Genomic DNA, 16,384 nt, shown 5'->3' with positions numbered 1-16,384 from the left:
TAAGGGTGCAGGGATGAAGTAAGGGTTGAGACGGAATGCAGTAAGGGTAGAGGGGGAATGAAGTATGCATGGTGGAGGAATGCATTAAAGGTGGAGAAGGGTTAAAGTAAGGGTGGGAAGGAATATTGTAAAGGTGGCACGGAGATAAAGGTGAAGGAGGGATGTAGTATGGGTGGAAGAAGGATGAAATAAGGCTGAAGGAGAAGTGAAGAAGGATGGAGGGATGAAGTGAGGGCAGAGGAAGCATAAAGCAAGGGCGGAGGAGGAATGAGGCAAGGGAGGGGAGATGAAATAAGGATAGGGAGATGAAGTAAGGGTAGATAAAATAAGGTAGATGAGGATGAAGTAAGGGAGAAAGGGCGCAAAGAGGATGGCGACGGGTGAAATTTGGGTGAGGAGGGATGACGTAAGGGTGCAGGGCTGAAGTGAGGGTGGTGGGGAAAGGTGAGGGTTAAATAAGGGTGATGGGGGACGTGCGGATGAATGAGGATGGATAAAAGGGAGAAGAGGGATGAAGTAAAGGCAGAGGAAGGATGAAGTAAGGGTGGAGGAGGAAGGCATTAAGTGTGGAGGAGGGATGACACAAGGGTTGAGGAACGATGTAAGGGATGAAGTAGGGGGTTGAAGAGGTATGAGGTGAGGGTGAGGAGTGATGGGAAGTAAGGGTGAGGAGTGATGGGAAATATGGGAGAGGAGTGATGAAATAAGGGTGAGGAGGGATTAGGGGTAGAGGAAATATGAAGGGAAGAGGAGGGAGGAAGAAAGGATGCAGGAGGAATGAAGTACTCGGTAACGGTAAGGGAAATCTGAAGAAAACGTGGACTGGAAAAAGTTCTATATCAGTTTCATGGCATCTGCCCAGCAGCTGGATTTTGAAAAATGAAGAGTGGACGAACGGGTTAAGTTAGGGTGGATTTAGGATAAAGTTAAGGTGGAACAAGGACAGAGTTAAGGAGGGATGAAGTATGGGTTGAAAAGAAATGAACTATGAGTGAAGGGAGGATGAGGAAAGGGTAAAGGAGGAATGAAGGATGGATGATGAATGAGGTAAGGATAGCAGTAAGAAGTAAAGGCAGAGGTAGAATGAAGTATGGGTAAGGGAGAATGAAATATGGGTGGAGAGATGAAGTATGGATAATGAAGGAGAAAGAGTGGAGCCAGAATGAGGTAAGGGTGGAGGAGGGAGGAGGTAGGGGGTTGTAGAGGGAAGAAGGGTGGAGGGATATAATGCATGGGGTGGGAGGGATGAGGTACGGCCAGAGGGATGAAATAAGGGTGGAGAGGAAATGAAGGGTGAGGAGGGATGAAGTAAGCGTAGAGGAATACAATAACATTAGAAAGAGATGAGGTATGAGTGGAGACGGGGGGGGGGGGGGTAAGTGTGAGGAGGGATGAAGTAAGGACGGGGAGGGACGAACTAAGGGTAGATGAGGGATGAAGTAAGGCTGGGGTGGGATGAAGTACGGATAGGGAGGAGAGAAATAAGGGTAGAGGAGGGACGAAGGAAGGATAGAGGAGGATCGAAGTTAAAGTAAATAGTCACAAGGATGTAGTGATTACTTTCTTAGCAGAGGAACGACAGTGGAAGAGAGGCAGAGCGAAGAGAGAGGAAGTACCACTTGAGGGAGCACGGGCAAAGAGCCCAAGTAATGGTAGAGGGGGAAGAAGTATGGATGGTGGGGGAGTGACAGGATAAGTGAATGGATGAATCATGTAGAACGTCAGTATGCTACCAGAAGGTTCAGGCTGGCTGAAGGTATATCATGAGATTTTCAAGGTTAAGTTAAAGGTTATCAAACCCTGCCCGGCGGGCAGCCGATACCAACTTATCAACCAATGGACGCGTTTATCTTACCCGGGCTTAAAAAAAAAAAAAAAAAAAAAAAAAATCAGCTTCTACATCACCATACTGTGTACAGACTTAATCTACATCCTACATCTATATTCTCGCTTACTGTCATCTAATTGCTGGAGGGCAGAAAAACTTTTTAAAGAAAAACAATTGCGAAGGAAAATTTTCAGCTTGGTACTGGTATTCAAATCTCAGGTAATATACAAAGAAACACGACAATACATAACAATTAGTTGGTTTGATATCCAAGGTAAAAAAAAAAAACTCATCACCGAGGTCAATGAACGTACACAAATAAACGAAAATAAAATACAAATTAGCATCGTTCGCGAGGTTATCATATACTATCCCTTCACGTGAGTCAGGCGTGGCACCTACCTTACCGATGCCATGTCTTCTACACACAGTATCGCTATCGACTGAGAACTGCCACTCTGCGCGCACTGAATTTATAACCTTGCTCCACGGGCGAGTCCATTATTAGTCACTAGCGGGGGAGACCTTAAAAGCTGCCGAGTAACACTTTTCCGGAAATTTTCTAAGACTATTCATATATATTACATAAAAAGAGACCGTGAATCCTGAAGTCGCTACTCTTGTCAACTCGTTAGGCACAGGTGATAATCTAATCAGGTATTTAGTTAGAATGTCGTATCACAGAGAACCTCTACATAACATAATGATACGTCACACTGAAAGGACCTGATTAATCTTATGGTCGGTTAACTCATGAGAAAAAAAAAGTTGTAGGTAAAGGCATAGAAATATGCAGCTAGTTTCGACTAGGAACTTCAGAAGGGTATATACTGGCACTTTCATATTTCGAGAAACTTACAATACATACATATGTATAAAATTTTCCATATACGACACTTTTCAGTCATACCTAATTAAAAGACAGCGAAGGTATATGAAATCAAAATACCAAGAGGACTTATTTACTTACAACTAAAAAGCAATAATTGTCTGACATTGCCATTTAGCTTCCCCGACTTTCACTGTCTTTACAACATTTCCAATTATTGTGTTGTGGAACAAACATGGAACCAAAATATCAGAGGGCCAGCACATCAAAATGTGGTTAGCTTTCCAGGAGACAAATAAGGGAGAGGAAAACTAATAGGTAAGTCATCCTTCCTCAAAAAGTTTGTTTCACACTTTTAACCGGCGACTTCGAAGTCTATCGTGTCACCCGCCGACTCAAAACTGTGATTAACCATGAACAAGCAGCACCTTTTGCATTATATTAATATCAAAAGGTCGAAGGAGAGGTGGAGGGAGAGGTTGCTTCCCCGGGGTCAATTCGAGGGATCCGAGCTCCTATCTTATCAAAATCCCACGTCTCCTATTTCTAAATGTTAAGCAAGATTCCTCGTCCTCCTTCCTCATGATAAGGTAAACTAAATGCATTACACCATATGCTGCTCAGGTGGCTGTGCTCTTGTCTTGGGAACACTAGCAGGGGAGGGGCCTCCAGCAGGCAAACTGGTTTGTGATACCGTAAGCAAACTATTTGACGGCCATAAAGCCCACAAACTACCTATGGTCTCCATAATTATTTGCTCATAAAAACGTTATGTCTGATCTTTCTGACGCTTGATACATTAAAAATAACTTAATAAAAATAGTTCGTATAAAATTTATCCTTTATAATTAATAGTTTTTACTTGCTTATACACACCGTGGGCCAGATACGGTCGCTACTATTATTTTGATTTAAGAACTTGTTGCTCATGCCAACTTAGGATCTTTTCTAGAAAGTCCTTAAAGAAGTTTGTGGGTAAAAGGGGGCCAGCAAGGTCGTTTGCCCAGAAGCCGGGCTGGCTTCCTGACCCTTGCATGCGAGTACACGTTTTAGTAGTCTTTCTCTTGAATTAAAATATTAAAACTTTTATATCTCGCCTGAAGTCAGTACATGGAATCCCTAAAAGGATTTACCATCAATGACTGTATTTCTTGAAAAAGAGCATGTCAGTGATAATGGCCAATAATTAAGTAATTAAAAGAATGAATGGTTCATTCACCACTACTTAGTAACTTATAGTACTGTACTGATTCTGCACAACTGCGATAAACTCATGGGTCTCAACATGAAAAAAGGAAGGAAAAGGATATCATTTCCCTGTTACTACAAGAAGCGCAGCTTAGATCTCTGGAAGAGATCTTGGGTAACACCAGGACCCCTGGGTAATAACACATAAATAAATTGTCCTTTGCCACAACAGATGGACTCATATTCACTGTAAAAGTATCCTTTACCAATTTACCCATAAGATAAGCAAGAATATACTGTCCAAGACTCAAAGGGCTGACTCCTTCCATCACACACCACTTCTGTATATTCGTAAATACTGTGTGCATAAATCATTATTATTTTGTATTTACTCAAACGTAGGAAGGAAGACGAGTCTATCAACCCATCAATATTTCAAATCCCATTTCTATTTACTTGGACTGAGTGAAGTGCATATTAGCAAATTATTTATGGAAATTAATTTTACATTGCTGCATAATAAAAAAGGACAAAGAAGCCCAAAATGCTCTTCATGATGTTCCTGATATTTCCCAAGTGGGAAAGCATCACCATAAACTAAATAAATTACTATATTATTTTTTTGTTATTATTATACTTGATCCCTGTTTCCTGCATCAGCAAGGTAGCCCTAAGACACATATGAAGAATGTCCCATCCACTCACATACACATATATATACGTAAACGCCCAGACACACACACACACACACACACACACATATATATATACATATATATATATATATATATATATATATATATATATATATATATATATATATATATATATATATATATATATATATTATATATAAAAGAAAGAGACAGGAGGTCAAGAGAAAGGTGCAAGAGGTAAAAAAAAGGGCAAATGAGAGTTGGGGTGAGAGAGTATCATTAAATTTTAGGGAGAATAAAAAGATGTTCTGGAAGGAGGTACATAAAGTGCGTAAGACAAGGGAGCAAATGGGAACTTCAGTGAAGGGCGCAAATGGGGAGGTGATAACAAGTAGTGGTGATGTGAGAAGGAGATGGAGTGAGTATTTTGAAGGTTTGTTGAATGTGTTTGATGATAGAGTGGCAGATATAGGGTGTTTTGGTCGAGGTGGTGTGCAAAGTGAGAGGGTTAGGGAAAATGATTTGGTAAACAGAGAAGAGGTAGTGAAAGCTTTGCGGAAGATGAAAGCCGGCAAGGCAGCAGGTTTGGATGGTATTGCAGTGGAATTTATTAAAAAAGGGGGTGACTGTATTGTTGACTGGTTGGTAAGGTTATTTAATGTATGTGTGACTCATAGTGAGGTGCCTGAGGATTGGCGGAATGCGTGCATGGTGCCATTGTACAAAGGCAAAGGGGATAAGAGTGAGTGCTCAAATTACAGAGGTATAAGTTTGTTGAGTATTCCTGGTAAATTATATGGGAGGGTATTGATTGAGAGGGTGAAGGCATGTACAGAGCATCAGATTGGGGAAGAGCAGTGTGGTTTCAGAAGTGGTAGAGGATGTGTGGATCAGGTGTTTGCTTTGAAGAATGTATGTGAGAAATACTTAGAAAAGCAAATGGATTTGTATGTAGCATTTATGGATCTGGAGAAGGCATATGATAGAGTTGATAGAGATGCTCTGTGGAAGGTATTAAGAATATATGGTGTGGGAGGAAAGTTGTTAGAAGCAGTGAAAAGTTTTTATCGAGGATGTAAGGCATGTGTACGTGTACGAAGAGAGGAAAGTGATTGGTTCTCAGTGAATGTAGGATTGCGGCAGGGGTGTGTGATGTCTCCATGATTGTTTAATTTGTTTATGGATGGGGTTGTTAGGGAGGTAAATGCAAGAGTTTTGGAAAGAGGGGCAAGTATGAAGTCTGTTGGGGATGAGAGAGCTTGGGAAGTGAGTCAGTTGTTGTTCGCTGATGATACAGCGCTGGTGGCTGATTCATGTGAGAAACTGCAGAAGCTGGTGACTGAGTTTGGTAAAGTGTGTGAAAGAAGAAAGTTAAGAGTAAATGTGAATAAGAGCAAGGTTATTAGGTACAGTAGGGTTGAGGGTCAAGTCAATTGGGAGGTGAGTTTGAATGGAGAAAAACTGGAGGAAGTGAAGTGTTTTAGATATCTGGGAGTGGATCTGGCAGCGGATGGAACCATGGAAGCGGAAGCGGATCATAGGGTGGGGGAGGGAGCGAAAATTCTGAGGGCCTTGAAGAATGTGTGGAAGTCGAGAACATTATCTCGGAAAGCAAAAATGGGTATGTTTGAAGGAATAGTGGTTCCAACAATGTTGTATGGTTGCGAGGCGTGGGCTATGGATAGAGTTGTGCGCAGGAGGATGGATGTGCTGGAAATGAGATGTTTGAGGACAATGTGTGGTGTGAGGTGGTTTGATCGAGTGAGTAACGTAAGGGTAAGAGAGATGTGTAGAAATAAAAAGAGCGTGGTTGAGAGAGCAGAAGAGGGTGTTTTGAAGTGGTTTGGGCACATGGAGAGAATGAGTGAGGAAAGATTGACCAAGAGGATATATGTGTCGGAGGTGGAGGGAACGAGGAGAAGAGGGAGACCAAATTGGAGGTGGAAAGATGGAGTGAAAAAGATTTTGTGTGATCGGGGCCTGAACATGCAGGAGGGTGAAAGGAGGGCAAGGAATAGAGTGAATTGGAGCGATGTGGTATACCGGGGTTGACGTGCTGTCAGTTAATTGAATCGGGGCATGTGAAGCGTCTGGGGTAAACCATGGAAAGCTGTGTAGGTGTGTATATTTGCGTGTGTGGACGTATGTTTATACATGTGTATGGGGGGGGGGGGGGGCCATTTCTTTCGTCTGTTTCCTTGCGCTACCTCGCAAACGCGGGAGACAGCGACAAAGTATAATAACAATAAAAAAAAGTATATATATATATATATATATATATATTATCCCTGGGGATAGGGGATTAAGAATACTTCCCACGTATTCCCTGCGTGTCGTAGAAGGCGACTAAAAGGGGAGGGAGCGGGGGGCTGGAAATCCTCCCCTCTCGGTTTTTTTTTCAATTTTCCAAAAGAAGGAACAGAGAATTGGGCCAGGTGAGGGTATTCCCTCAGAGGCCCAGTCCTCTGTTCTTAATGCTACCTCGCTAATGCGGGAAATGGCGAATAGTTTGAAAGAAAAGAAAATATATATATATATATATATATATATATATATATATATATATATATATATATATATTTTTTTTGCTTTGTCGCTGTCTCCCGCGTTTGCGAGGTAGTGCAAGGAAACAGACGAAAGAAATGGCCCAACCCCCCCCCATACACATGTATATACATACGTCCACACAGGCAAATATACATACCTACACAGCTTTCCATGGTTTACCCCAGACGCTTCACATGACTTGATTCAATCCACTGACAGCACGTCAACCCCGGTATACCACATCGCTCCAATTCACTCTATTCCTTGCCCTCCTTTCACCCTCCTGCATGTTCAGGCCCCGATCACACAAAATCTTTTTCACTCCATCTTTCCACCTCCAATTTGGTCTCCCTCTTCTCCTCGTTCCCTCCACCTCCGACACATATATCCTCTTGGTCAATCTTTCCTCACTCATTCTCTCCATGTGCCCAAACCATTTCAAAACACCCTCTTCTGCTCTCTCAACCACGCTCTTTTTATTTCCACACATCTCTCTTACCCTTATGTTACTTACTCGATCAAAACACCACACATTGTCCTCAAACATCTCATTTCCAGCACATCCACCCTCCTGCGCACCACTCTATCCAAAGCCCACGCCTCGCAACCATACAACATTGTTGGAACCACTATTCCTTCAAACATACCCATTTTTGCTTTCCGAGATAATGTTCTCGACTTCCACACATTCTTCAAGGCTCCCAGAATTTTCGCCCCCTCCCCCATCCTATGATCCACTTCCACTTCCATGGTTCCATCCGCTGCCAGATCCACTCCAGATATCTAAAACACTTTACTTCCTCCAGTTTTTCTCCATTCAAACTCACCTCCCAATTGACTTGAAACTCAACCCTACTGTACCTAATAACCTTGCTCTTATTCACATTTACTCTTAACTTTCTTCTTTCACACACTTTACCAAACTCAGTCACCAGCTTCTGCAGTTTCTCACATGAATCAGCCACCAGCGCTGTATCATCAGCGAACAACAACTGACTCACTTCCCAAGCTCTCTCATCCCCAACAGACTTCATACTTGCCCCTCTTTCCAAAACTCTTGCATTCACCTCCCTAACAACCACATCCATAAACAAATTAAACAACCATGGAGACATCACACACCCCTGCCGCAATCCTACATTCACTGAGAACCAATCACTTTCCTCTCTTCCTACATGTACACATGCCTTACATCCTCGATAAAAACTTTTCACTGCTTCTAACAACTTGCCTCCCACACCATATATTCTTAATACCTTCCACAGAGCATCTCTATCAACTCTATCATATGCCTTCTCCAGATCCATAAATGCTACATACAAATCCATTTGCTTTTCTAAGTATTTCTCACATACATTCTTCAAAGCATACACCTGATCCACACATCCTCTACCACTTCTGAAACCACACTGCTCTTCCCCAATCTGATGCTCTGTACATTCCTTCACCCTCTCAATCAATACCCTCCCATATAATTTACCAGGAATACTCAACAAACTTATACCTCTGTAATTTGAGCACTCACTCTTATCCCCTTTGCCTTTGTACAATGGCACTATGCACGCATTCCGCCAATCCTCAGGCACCTCACCATGAGTCATACATACATTAAATAACCTTACCAACCAGTCAACAATACAGTCACCCCCTTTTTTAATAAATTCCACTGCAATACCATCCAAACCTGCTGCCTTGCCAGCTTTCATCTTCCGCAAAGCTTTTACTACCTCTTCTCTGTTTACCAAATCATTTTCCCTAACCCTCTTACTTTGCACACCACCTCGACCAAAACACCCTATATCTGCCACTCTATCATCAAACACATTCAACAAACCTTCAAAATACTCACTCCATCTCCTTCTCACATCACCACTACTTGTTATCACCTCCCCATTTGCGCCCTTCACTGAAGTTCCCATTTGCTCCCTTGTCTTATGCACTTTATTTACCTCCTTCCAGAACATCTTTTTTTTTTTTTTTTTTTCTTTTTTCTTACTATTCGCCATTTCCCGCGATAGCGAGGTAGCGTTAAGAACAGAGGACTGGGCCTTTGAGGGAATATCCTCACCTGGCCCCCTTCTCTGTTCCTTCTTTTGGAGAAAAAAAAAAAAAAAAAAAAAAAAAAAAAAAAAAAAAAAACCATCTTTTTATTCTCCCTAAAATTTAATGATACTCTCTCACCCCAACTCTCATTTGCCCTTTTTTTCACCTCTTGCACCTTTCTCTTGACCTCCTGTCTCTTTCTTCTATACATCTCCCACTCAATTGCATTTTTTCCCTGCAAAAATCGTCCAAATGCCTCTCTCTTCTCTTTCACTAATACTCTTACTTCTTCATCCCACCACTCACTACCCTTTCTAATCAACCCATCTCCCACTCTTCTCATGCCACAAGCATCTTTTGCGCAATCCATCACTGATTCCCTAAATACATCCCATTCCTCCCCCACTCCCCTTACTTCCATTGTTCTCACCTTTTTCCATTCTGTACTCAGTCTCTCCTGGTACTTCCTCACACAAGTCTCCTTCCCAAGCTCACTTACTCTCACCACCCTCTTCACCCCAACATTCACTCTTCTTTTCTGAAAACCCATACAAATCTTCACCTTAGCCTCCACAAGATAATGATCAGACATCCCTCCAGTTGCACCTCTCAGCACATTAACATCCAAAAGTCTCTCTTTCGCGCGCCTGTCAATTAACACGTAATCCAATAATGCTCTCTGGCCATATATATATATATACACATATTGACATACATATATACACATGTACATATTCATATTTGCTAGCCTTTATCCATTCCTGGCACTACTCCGTCCCACAGGAAACAGCATCACTACCCCCTGCTTCAGCGAGGTAGTGCCAAGAAAACAGACAAAAAAGGCCACATTCATTCACACTCAGTCTCTAGCTGCCATGTTTAATGCACCGAAACCACATCTCCCTATCCACCTCAGGCCCAAGACCTTTCCATGGTATACCCCTGACGTTTCACATGCCCTGGTTCAGTCCAGTGAAAGTAGGTCAACCCCAGTATACCACGTTGTTTTAATTCACTATTCCTTGCAGGCCTCTCACTTCCTCTATGTTCAGGCCCTGATAGCTCAAAATCTTTTTCATTTCATCCTTCCGCCTCCAATTTAGTCTCCTGCTTCTCCCTGTTCCCTCCACCTCTGACACATATATCCTCTTTGTCAATCTTTCCTCACTCATTCTGTCCATATGTCCAAACCATTTCAACACAACCTCTTCTGCTCTCTCAACCACACTTCTTATTTTCACATATCTCTCTTACCCTCTCATTATTTACTCAAATCAAACCACCTCACACCACATTCCGTCCTAAAACATTAAATTTCCAACTCATCCATCCTCCTTCGTACAACCCTATCCATAGCAGCCATGCCTTGCAGCCATATAATATTGTTGGAATTACTATTCCTTCAAACATACTCATTTTTTGCTCTCTGAGATAACGTTCTCTCCTTCCACACATTCATTCTTCAATTCCCAGAACCTCCACTGCCTCCCCCACCCTATGGGTCACATCTGCTTTCATGGTTCCATTCACTGCTAAGTCCACTCCCAGATATCTAAAACACCTCACATCCTCCAATTTTTCTCCATTCAAACTTACATCCCAATTAACTTGTCTCTCAACCCTAGTGAACCAAATAACATTGCTTTTATTCACATTTACTCACAACTTTCTCCTTTCACACACTTTTCCAAACTCAGTCACCAACTTCTGCAGTTTCTCACTTGAATCAGCCACCAGAGTTATATAATAAGCAAACAACTGACTTACTTCCCAGGCCCTGTCATCCCCAACAGATGGCATACTCACCCCTCTCTCCAAACTCTTGCATTTACCTCCCTAGCCACCCCATCCATAAACAAATTAAACAACCATGGGGACATCACACACCCCTGCTGCAGACCGACTTTCACTGGGAACCAATCACTCTCCTCTCTTTTTACTTGCACACTTGTTTAACGTCCTCGGTAAAAAAATTTTCACTGCTTCTAGTAGCTTACCTCCCATACCATATATTCTTAAGACCTTCCTCAAAGCACTTTCAGATCCATAAATGCTACATATAAATTCATCTGTTTTTCTGAGTATTTCTTAACACATTCTTCAAAGCAAACATCTTATCCACACATCCTCTACCACTTTGAAACCACAATGCTCTTCCCTAATCAGATGCTCTGTACATGCCTATAAATATATCACTTCATGGATTAAAGATGAAAAACAAGAGTAGCTGAGTCAGACAAGAACTTTGGGGTACACCCACATACTTCGATGCATCCAGTGCCAATATTTTCACAATAAAAACATTTTCTGAGTGTAAGTTCAAGAACTTGACATAAGGTATATAAAAAAAATATGGATGAAACAAGCTAAGTCCACAAACCAAACCTTGAAATGACAGTCTAACAGAATGACAATATTTTTTTTATCATTTGGCTATATAATCAACAACGAACCCAAGAACAATATGAAATATATATTTCATAAATATCATACATATCAAACAATGCCAATATTATCTTATGAGCACTGATGAATATCATATCCACTTATTTGCTGCACTTAGTAAAGCACTTTACATCTCTGAAACTGATTTTGAAATTAATTACCAAGAGTAGGTTCACCTTGACAATTAAGGGAAAATGAGTTACATTATGTAAAACAATGTGAAAAGTCAATTAAGAAAACAAAACATGAAAATCTCATAACATTCCTATGCTACTGAGATTGTTTAATTTTGTTGATACAGGTGAAATGCATCATCACTGTCATATGCTTACTTCATATGGTGAAATAATTAAACAATTGTGCTTTCAAAAATAGCACTGAAAATGGGATACATACAGGTCCTTGAGAAACTTATCTATAGATATTATAGGTTCTGCTGATCTTATTAATATTACTGAATCCCAAATTTTTCCTCATTTTCAATACTCTATCCAACTATGACTCACTTATTGGCTACGTGTGTACTCATTACAAAGTCAACACTGCAGTGTAAAATTATTCTGCTAAGTACACTAAATTGAACAAAAACTAGGCCTATTGCCACACATAAAAGGTTTCTGGTAATACTGTCATGAACCACAGCGGCTACCATAAATTCCATGAATTAACAATAGTTATGAATGGTTTTAACTGTCCCATCCAATGTATATATTTAGATTTTTTTCATCATATAAGGTGCTACAAATTGCAATGTTGCCTGCTAGACACAGATTATATTAGGAACTCATATCATGTACAATAAATATAAACAGAGACCTCTCAATTTTTGCAATACTGTGTTCTTAAAAATGGTTGTGTTAGTAAAGTATGCATCAATCAAATACTGTACACAATGAAGATTAGGGGATTTTGTTATTGATAAGAAAGTTAAATATTATAACAGTGAAAATTTACAGTATACATGTACCAGAAAATATGAAATACTATAATATACAAACTGTACAACAAAATCTGGAAGTAAAAACAGAAAATTTCAAACTTGATTCCAACACTTATGTTTACTGCTGTTCCTGAATTGCTAACTGGTGCTGAAGGAAAGGGAGAAGCTGAGTGAAGGAGTTACTGGGGAAGGGGGTGATTCAACTCAGATGATATAGTTGTGGAAGGTGGTGGTGATGGTCAAACGAGCTCAGCCATTCACAAGATGATGGCTGGTCCTCTTGAGAGACCTTTGTCTTCAAAAAGAAATCTTGTGTAGTCATTTTAGCTTGTATTATATTCTCATAGTGGATTTCTTTATAGCACCTGATGTCAGCTGGGACATTTTCTGCCACCTTTGACTCTATTTTGTGTTTGGGACATCTTTATCAAATATAGCAAGAGTGCACTTCTTAACTTCTTGAATGGTGCTGGAAACACCACTCCACCAAGCTGCCAACTTAATGATAATCTTATTCCAAATCTAAGCCTAATCAAATAAAAAAAATCCAAATCTAAGCCTAATCAAATAAAAAAAGGTGTAAATGTATCACGAGCATTAAAAAAAAAATGGAATAAATCAATTACATGTAAACTGAGAGGTCTCTGTAACATCAAATAAAAAAAGAAAAATTTCAGCTTAGTCCTGCCACTTCGTTATCAGTGCAGTCTAAAAGAATTTCTTATGGAATGATAGGGTTTTATTACAGAGAAAAAAAATTAGGCCAAAGGAGTATGACTGAAATAATTTTTGCATCAACCCACAAAATAAGTAAGTTGACAGTGGGGAAGCTTATGAAACCAAGAAAAATGTGACTTACTCAATTTAGGGTGAAAATAAATCTACATTGCCCCCTTTACAATCTGGCAAGGTTAAAAGTGGTTCACACGGTTATGTCAGGATTGAGAACTGGCCTGAATTATTCCCTTTACACAGTGCCCTATGTAGTGGGGCTGTAGGTTAGGAGGGTCTCCGTAAACAATAAATACCACCAACTTCCACATAATAAATGTCATAATGAAACTATAAACACATCCTCAAATGCAGCAAAGACATGTGGAACAAAGATATTCATATATGAGACATTAATACCTGGTTGGGTTTATGCTAATATAAAAACAACTAAGGGCCCTCTAGGAATATCAACACCAGACTAGCATTTACCAGTATCTTGGTGATTCTCACTAATCAAAAACTGTTATTGCACTTTTGGTAAGATGAGGCCTATACTACTTGTTTCTTGTTTTACTTTTCTCATACTGTATATTCTCCCAATTCATAAGAGAATTTTTTACTTCATATGAAAAAGCAGTTTCTAGAGACCAAAAAGCAAGGCATCAAATAATTGGGTATAACATTGTAAAGATTTATAAAAATACATGCAGAGAAGCAACGACCTGTAGATCTGCATTTTTTTTTCTGACCATTGACTGGGTCATCTATAGTATTACCAGTGTATTTCACCAACGCGACCACAATCCAAGTTAGGTTAAGGTAAAAATAGGCCTGGACTGCTCCCTCTACACATTGGCCTGTATAGTGAGGTTGAAGGGAGTCAAAGGATAGGTTTGGGATGAACATTGTCCTGGACTGTTGGTCCCCTTACACACAGGCTTGTGTAGTGAGGTAGGAGGTTGAGATTAGGTGGGATGATCTTATAGTAATTAATCTTGAGTAACAACTGTCCTCTGTAATGCTGGTAGCCCCTGTTGGATCAGGCTGGGTAAGACTGAACATATAAAGCATAAGTCCATAATGCATCAGTTCAGAGGCACTACGAAATAACTTTGAACTAATTCTGACGAAAAGCATATTAATATTACATCAATTTTCCCAGTGGAATGTGACATATGGCTTACGGTAATCTGGTTATATGTGTTGAACGTAAGTGAAACACTTGGATAAATCAACAAAACCACCGACAACCTCACTCAATATCCCAAAGGGATTGTAATCATCTACCTTGCACTTTACTGACTGCATGCAGTCATAAGAAGTGAACACAGCATGCACTAAATGCACTCAGCAAACAAACTCCCCCAGCAAATGAATGCAAAGACATTGTAACATTCATATTTTTTCAATTATCATAGATACACAATGCTAAGAGAAAGTTACATAAGGTTTTCATGTGTTCTGATGATTTCTAAAGGTGTTCTCTTACGGTTTTCGACATCATCATAGCCCCCTTATTATCAATATCTATTACTACAGCATAATACGTAATGCTCTAAATCACATTCCTCATTCTGTATCAGTTCTAAAAAGCTGAACAAGTTCACTGCAGTGCATTTCTTCTAAATTAATAAGGTACTTCAGTGGTGCCCCTAAAGCAGTAGTTATATGTATATTAACTACCGGCCATACGGGCTAGTCGGCTAAATAATATGTGACCCATCTTTGCCATAAAGGACCGAATAAGCAAAATAATGTTTCATTCAATGATACCGAATACTCAGCCATGGTGAGTCAAAGGCTAGTTTGCCGACTATTTGGCAAAATGAACCAATGCCTTTACTTTCCCAATGCCAGGATTCCCAACCCCGGGGGCTATCAGTCAGTATGGTCAACTGGTGCCCTGGAATATACTAATTACCCTCCTACTTTTATAGAGACAACAAATGTAGCTTACTAACACTGAAAAAGAATGAAACTCTCGGAGGCGGCTGTTAACAAGATCCTCCTCTTCTAACACAAGAATTAGCCTTAGACCTTTCTATATCACCCATTATCAGTAATGGAACTTACGAAATATCGAGTTTAATCCTCTTTGCACTGTCAGTATGTTCGTTGTTGCTCATCTTGGAGTAAAATTCCCACACTATACCCGTAATAACCACAACACGCTTGTTTATGCCTAGCGGTTTGTGTGAAGGCGTTCTTACAGCTTAAATATGCGAACTGTTCCTCCTACTTTATGCCTTTAAGAATAATAATAATTCAAAAAACTTCTCAAACACGATTATGAAATATAATCTGTAAGTTTGTATTATTTTGATATTTTGCTTTAGAATTTTAGCCGAAGTTGATAACAATTTGTCGATCAATGCTTTTTTTCTCTCTAAAATGAATGTCCAATAATGGATACAAGAATACCTATTTGCTTAATAATTAGTTATTTGAATTCTTTCATCATAATTCCATACTAGTGACAAGAAATGCTGTGTAATGTCTGTCATATTGCCATTTGTGGCCGTGTTGCAGTGTGCTCGGGAATAGCAGTAGGACCCCACCAAGTACAGACGACCAACCATGTGCCAGTCTGCAGTCAACTCTGGGGTTCACAAGGACATGGGAAGAGTATACAGTACGAGATCTGATGGTCCGGTAAAGGTTATCTGCATTCTAAGCTAATTTGCAGAAGGAACAGAATGGTGTAGCAGAGAGCACGTCCCCACCCTGAACTCTCTCCAGTTAAACGACCTGTGGAAGGGAAAAAACTATGTAGTAAGGTGTAGTATGGGGGAACATACCGACATGGAAACATAATGTATACGAAAATTTGAACGGAAAGACCTCCTTCCCTGTTTAACAAACCGCTGCGCAAGATTAGAATAACTTATTTGGATACAGAAATATTCACCGATGAGTGGCGTATAAAGGATTTTTGCGACCCTGGGGTCGAAGTATCCTTGCAGCCCTCCCTTAAGAGACGAAGGGGTTGGGTTGGATTTCCAGGGCCCCTGATCTATCTGGCCTTGAGATAATTTTATGGCAAGAAGGATAATTTCAAGGACCTTCGGACTATGGGCGCCTGGGATAACTTAGGAAATGATTTTTTTTTTTTTTTTTTGTATCTAAGGTCCCCCAATACTGTCGAGGCCTGGAAATATTTAAGGAAAGTTGAATCCTCACATTAAACCTCCCAC

General features: G+C 40.3%; 1 protein-coding gene across 6 annotated transcripts in view; it reads right to left on the bottom strand.

Annotated features, from left to right (window-relative positions):
* The window catches only part of Adk2 (Adenosine kinase 2), a 105,570-nt gene extending 90,151 nt beyond the window's left edge, over positions 1–15,419 (bottom strand). Inside the window, exon 1 of one of the 6 annotated variants that reach the window (XM_071682056.1) lies at positions 15,264–15,419. In XM_071682056.1, the coding sequence (XP_071538157.1) occupies positions 15,264–15,316 (53 nt within the window). In that variant the 5' untranslated portion in view covers positions 15,317–15,419. Of the gene's footprint in view, positions 1–2,230; positions 2,379–15,263 lie in introns of those variants that run through there. The other 5 variants (XM_071682059.1, XM_071682055.1, XM_071682058.1 and 2 more) reach the window with 5 other exon arrangements.
* Between the last annotated feature and the right edge of the window lie 965 nt (positions 15,420–16,384).

This window comes from Panulirus ornatus, chromosome 33, assembly GCF_036320965.1.
Source record: "Panulirus ornatus isolate Po-2019 chromosome 33, ASM3632096v1, whole genome shotgun sequence".
Classification (NCBI taxonomy): domain Eukaryota; kingdom Metazoa; phylum Arthropoda; class Malacostraca; order Decapoda; family Palinuridae; genus Panulirus; species Panulirus ornatus.
The sequence above is the reverse complement of the archived record's forward strand: the minus strand, read 5'-3'. Positions and strand labels throughout refer to the sequence as shown.